The sequence below is a fragment of the Myotis brandtii genome, unplaced genomic scaffold (genome assembly GCF_000412655.1).
Source record: "Myotis brandtii unplaced genomic scaffold, ASM41265v1 scaffold434, whole genome shotgun sequence".
Classification (NCBI taxonomy): domain Eukaryota; kingdom Metazoa; phylum Chordata; class Mammalia; order Chiroptera; family Vespertilionidae; genus Myotis; species Myotis brandtii.
Genome location: NW_005366599.1, coordinates 1,350,053 through 1,356,337, shown reverse-complemented (window position 1 = coordinate 1,356,337; position 6,285 = coordinate 1,350,053). Strand labels below are relative to the sequence as shown.

The 6,285-nt window shown below is 58.0% G+C and overlaps 1 protein-coding gene across 1 annotated transcript in view; it reads left to right on the top strand.

Annotated features, from left to right (window-relative positions):
* AJAP1 (adherens junctions associated protein 1) overlaps positions 1-6,285 on the top strand; it is a 45,404-nt gene that overhangs the window by 24,232 nt on the left and 14,887 nt on the right. Inside the window, exon 2 of the mRNA XM_014546191.1 lies at positions 5,580-5,667. Within this exon, the coding sequence (XP_014401677.1) occupies positions 5,580-5,667 (88 nt within the window). The remainder of the gene's footprint in view (positions 1-5,579; positions 5,668-6,285) is intronic.

Below are 6,285 nucleotides of genomic sequence, written 5' to 3'. Positions count from 1 at the left end.
ACCGTGTCCCCCGGGAGCCCCACCGTGTCCCCCGGGAGCCCCACCGTGTCCCCGAGGCTGTCCCTCCAGCCCGTGCTGTGGTCATCTCAGCCCCTGTGGAAGGGAGTGGCTGCTGTGCAGGGGGTGGCAGTTTGTTACACTCAGTGTCACCTCCCAACTCTGAAACCCGGGAAGCCACCCTTGACCCTTCGGCCCCTGGGTCACTGTCCCCGCACCACGGGCTCACGGCGTCCTGCACTGGGGCCTGAGCTCCCGGACACAGAAATTCCGTCCCTTTGCCCCGGCCGATGGTAGGGCCATTGCCCTGCCCCCCCAAGTGCACCCACCAGAAGGCCCCCCCGCCCCCGGTGCTGGACACGGAGGTGCTGGGTGGGTTTGCCTTTGCAGGGACCGTGGTCCACCTTTGCTCCCCTTCATTGCATAAGACACTGTCCGGACCCCGAGATGGATGGCGAATCCCCCTGATCTTTGGGGCCCGATCTTATGACAAACCTCCACCAATACAGCCATCAAAGCCCTGCTGATGGGTGCGGAACGGGAGCCCGTCTGTCCCCACCCGTTATCCCAGGTCTAATGTTTTATGATCCGGTGGCAGCTGATCCCAGCACATTGGGACACAGTGGCAATTACCGGGAGCAGAGAGAGCCCCTAAATGAGCAGGAGCAGGAACACCTGTCGGAGGGGGAACGGGAGCCCCACCTGGCATGCGGCGTGCCCGGGGACCAGGTCTGAACTGCAAACACTTTGAAGACGGATTCGATACTGACCTTGAAAGGGGAGAGGACGGAGTTGTATTTTTCCTTTCTTGGGGTACAGAGTTGACACGCTCTCAAGGTGACATCATTGTCACTCACACACAGCCCTCCTGGCAGTGGGCACGGATCCAATCCAGGGTCGCCCTGCCCAGGGTCAGAGGGTTTAAGGGACAGATGTCCCCGCTGCATTATTGAATGGCCCCCAGAGACCTGACCGGAGGGCACATGCTTTAAGGTGGAGAGAGATGGGTGAGGAAGGAGGGGAGCTGGGAGTGGTGTGGGGCGGGACATCCCCATCCATAGACCCGCAGGGTGAGGTCCCTCCAGACAGTGGTCTCGTGATCTGAACATTCTCGACTCAAAAGATGCCGTTTCTCCCACCTCAATGGAGGGAATCTGAGCGGCGTGCGGCTGGAGTACCTCGGAGGCCGTGGATGGACCGCATTGGGAAGACGCCCCCTGAGTTTAGGTCTGAAAATCGAGACTCCTGTCTCATCAGTTATCGTGGGGACTGTCACACAGAGGGACAGCTCTGTCCACAGTTGGCTTCTGGGACCAGCCCAGGTGGGCAAGCTGCCCAGCGCTGGCTGTTTGGCCCAGCTTGATAGATAGAGGCTGTGCCAGGCCGTGGTGGCTCAGTGGGTGAGCATCAACCTATGAACCTAGAGGTCCCGGTTTGATTCCCGGTCAGGGCACAATCCCCGGTGTGGGGTGTGCAGGAGGCAGCCCATCAATGATTCTCTCTCATCGTTGATGTTTCCATCTCTCTCTCCCTCTCCCTTCCTCTCTGAAATCAATAAAAAATATTTTTAAAAAATAAGATAGAGGCTGCAGCTGTCTTTGAAATCACCTTGACAGTGGAAACCTCAAAAGACAGCCAACCTGTGATGATGGGGAGCGACTCAGGCAAGAGATGGACTTTGGTTCTTAGTCATGAGTTGGGGGCGGGACTTCCCTTGAGCCAACAATCCCCCCTGGAGCTCAGTTTCCTGCATCCACCAGAGCGGGAGGAGGCTGCCTTCCCGTCCTCGCCCACAGGGGCATGGCAGGGACTCAACAGCTGCGCCAGCTGCTCCTGGGACCCGTCCCTCCCGAGGACTCTGCTGTTACAGATACTCAACCCAGCAGAACAATCCCCTCGGTGACACGTTGAGGGGTCAAAATCTGGCAGCGCCTGGGCCTCCTCAGGAACGGACGCCGTTGGGAATGGACACCAGGGCGCTCTGCTCCTGTAAGGGGACCCTCAGTGCCTCCGGCTGGACTGCCTCGTACCTGAGCCAGTCCCCACAGCTCCTGTCGGCTCACTGCCCCTCACCGGGTCTTTATGTCCCCACCTCCATCGGCGTCGAGGAGGGCGGGGTCAGCCCCAGAAACACAGACCCGGTTCTCGCCATGGGCCTGGGGTGTGACCTGCCAAGAAATGGCTGAGGGGCTGTTGGGCTGGGCCTGCAGCACTCCCGAGCGGTCTGCTGGTGGAGGAAGTGGCGAGGCTGAAATACTTGTCTTCATGATCGAGAAGCCTGTCCGCCCCCAGGAATGTAGGGGAGGGAGTGCCAGTTTTGGTGAAAGCCAAAGCTGAGATTAACAAAGTGTGCGCTCAGAATCATATATATCGCACTGCTTAGCATGGACTTTGGAGCCAGCAGACCCTACGGGATCCAAGGAATTCACACAAACTTGCCCAGATACTTTCCCCTTCCATTAATGTTGACAGTATTTGCCTTTGAGAGTTGCTGCCAAGATTAAATGGTATAATACACACCGAATGGTTGCTGTCACATGCTGAGCAGGCCCGTGACCATTGTCATCACCATCATCATCACGACTAATTGGTCACCACTTTCATCATCATCAATACTACCACCATCATCATCATCACCTTCACCATCATTGCCACCACCACCATCACCACCATCACCATCGTTATAACCATCATGATCACCACCACCACCACCACCATCATCACCATCATCTATTGTCATCACCCCCACCAGCATCACCACCTTCATCATCATCACATCATCCCCACCAATATTATGATCACCATCATCATCACCATCACCATCATCATTATCCCACCAAATTATCATCATCATCCCCACCACCATCATCACCACCATCACTATCGTTGTCACCATCATGATCACCACCACCACCACCATCATCATCATCACCACCTTCATCATCATCACGTCATTCCCACCATTATGATCATCATCATCACAATCATTATCACCGTCATCATCACCATCACAATCATCATCATTATCCCCCCAAAATTATCATCATCCCCACCACCATCATCACCATCATCCATTGTCATCATCATCACCATCATCATCACCACTATCATCATCATCATCCCCACCAATGTTAGCACGACCATCACCAAAATTATCGTCACCATCACCACCATCATCATTACCACCATCACCATCATCATCACCATCATCACCATCACCATCATCATTATCCCACCAAATTATCATCATCATCCCCACCACCATCATCACCACCATCATCATCATCCCCACCACCATCATCACCACCATCATCATCATCCCCACCAATGTTAGTATGACCATCACCATCATCATCTCCATCAAAATTATCGTCACCATCATCACCATTACCACCATCACCATCATCATCACCATCATCATCACCATCACCATCACCATCATCATCACCATTACCGTTACCATCACCATTACATCACCATCACCATCTCATCACCATTACCATCATCATCACCATCATCATCACCATCACCATCACCATCATCATCACCATCATCATCACCATCATCATCACCATCACTATCACCATTATCATCATCATCATCAATAGCTTACGTCCCATCACGGGAAGTATAGACACAGGATGAGCTCCTAGTTTTCAGGACAGTGTGGCGGCCTCTCAGTGTGACGGGGCCGGAGGGAGCGTGTGGACGGAGGGTGAGGGAGGGAGCGGGTGGACGGAGGGTGGGGGAGACTGAGCGGCCATCCTCCCTGCTTGTCCATTACACTGGGCATCCTCTTCCGTCCCCTCTGCCAACATGTCTCACTTGAGTCTCAGCGAAGCTGGTGAACAGACAGGATTTCTGAGGCCGGTGGGCACCCCATTGTTGCGGAGGTTGAGGGTGGTCCATATGGCATAAAGCTTGGCCCAATTGGCAGGCGGATTTGGCAGGCCTCGGGCAGAGCCGAGCTGTCTCACAGATGTGACTAATGGGGCACCAGTCTGTGGGAACCGTGGGCCAGAACCAGCAGCGAATGCTGCCACTGTAAATAATGGGCCCCAGAGCGGCTGCTCCGAGGGCGGCACCGCAGCCGAGGGGGTGAGAACTGGCACTGCCTGGGCCACAGGTGCTCCATGCCTGGCTCTCGAGTCGATGGACAAAAGAATGAATGAGGGAGCCCATGACACTGTCTCCTCCAGCGTTCCCCTCGTGCCAGTGCTGGGCATCTCCCCCGACTAATGGAAGAGGGACCGCAGGAAGAGAGAGCTGGCGTTCTGGTGATGCCAACTCGGACTCATTTGCTAGCAATCCCCCCCCCCCCCCCCGCGCACCACCATATCCGGCGGAGAAGGAACATCTGTGTGTGAGACCGTGTCCTTGCGAGGCCGCCAGAGAAACCTTGCGCTCCGAAGCCCTCCGCCGGGACCCGCACACGCGTGGTTCTCCCCGCGGGGCCTGCTGGGTCGGGTTCCTGGGGTGCGGTGGGCGGGCTCTGCTAAGGGATGTTAGGCCTGGGCGCCAGGCGTGGGGAGAGACAGGTCAAAGGTCTCAGGTGGAAGAACGCGGGACATGAGCACGTCCGTGGGGGGTGTGCCGACACCTGCCGGCTCCCTGCCGGCCCCTCGCGGCCTTTATCACCTGACGCCCAGGTTTTTTTGGGGGGGGGGGGGGGGGGGGGAAGGGGGGCAGAGGGAGAGGACAGGAGAGCTCCCTTCCTCTGGCATCTGCGTGTGGGGTTAGTGGACAGCTCTTGGCCGGGGCTCTGGCTGCCCTGGTTCTGGAGCCCTTTTGTCCCTGTCCTGCTCCCCCCGCCCCCCTCCCCCCTGCACACACAGCAGGGCAACCACAGAGCGGTTAGTGGACAGCTCTTGGCCGGGGCTCTGGCTGCCCTGGTTCTGGAGCCCTTTTGTCCCTGTCCTGCTCCCCCCGCCCCCCTCCCCCCTGCACACACAGCAGGGCAACCACAGAGCCCCCCCGGGACCTCTCGTTCGCTGACACTCGACAGGCAGTGCACTTGTTGGAGTAACATGGGAGCCGCGTCCCAAGGATCCAGCGTTCCCCGAGCTGCACGCTGTCTCCCACCTTCCCACTCAGTCCTGCGCCTTCCCGGCCCTCCTGGGTCAGGCGAGTCCGCCCTACGTGCAGGCAGCCGCCTGCTGCTCCGTGTCCAGGAGCAGGACTTCCCTGAGGCGGGAGGGGAGAGGAGGGTGACAGGTCCTGGGCGAAGCTCCGGCCAGGACTCCCCTGCTCCAGGTGAGGGCCCTGCAGGTGCCAGGGACCCGCTGCCCACGGGCCAGGTCACCGCCTGGGGACTGAAAGGCCTCCGGGGAGGAGAGAGGCCGGGGCTGGGGCTCCCCTCCCTGGACTTGGGGAGAGGGCAGCCCTGGTGTGTGAAGGAGGGGCCCGCGGGCCTGTGCGGCCCCCCCACAGCATCCCCTGCGGTCCCTCGCGGGTGCATGCAGGCTGCTCACCGACAGGACCCGGCGCTGGTAGCCAGGCTGACAGGACAGGCTCAGGTGCCCCTGTCTGGACGCCTTCATCATATGACCCCGTCTCACATCTCCCTCCCCCTCTGTTTCCAGGTCTGGCTGTCCATCAGATCGTCACCATCACCGTCTCCCTCATCATGGTCATAGCTGCTCTGATCACAACTCTTGTCTTAAAAAACTGGTAAGGGTCCCGGACCTTCTCGTCTGGAAATGGAGGCTGCGGGGGTCCCCGGGGAGGTGGTGCACACAAAAGGGTCCTAGTTCTCAACCTGGCGGCAGGCACAGCCCGGGGGACTGTTTCTCTGTGCCAGGCCCGGGCCCCAGAACACAGCCCCTCGTCCCGCAGCCCCCATCCCACAGGCTGGCTGAGAGCCGGCGTCCTGACTCAGGCAGCAGGCGTACCCTCTCTGCACACTTTTTCCCGGAGCAAGTGCCTTTGGGTTGCCCCCTGGGGCGTATCCCTTTTTCTTTTTCTTTTTTTTAAGTATATATTTTTATTGATTTTTAGAGAGAGGATTTTTAGAGAGAGAGGAAAGGAGAGGGATAGAAAGATAGAACCATTGATAAGAGAGAAGCATCAATACGAGAGGAATGTCATCCATCAGCTGCCTCCTGCATGCCGCCTGCTGGGGATCGAGCCTGCAACCCAGGCACGTGCCCTGACTGGGAATCGGACCCGTGACTTCTTGGTTTATGGGTTGATGCTCAACCACTGAGTCCCACCACCTGGGCCCCAAGCCTTTTTCTTCATTTCCCAGTGTCAGCCTGGCAGAGGCTGCGCTGGCCCTCGCTGGAGCCC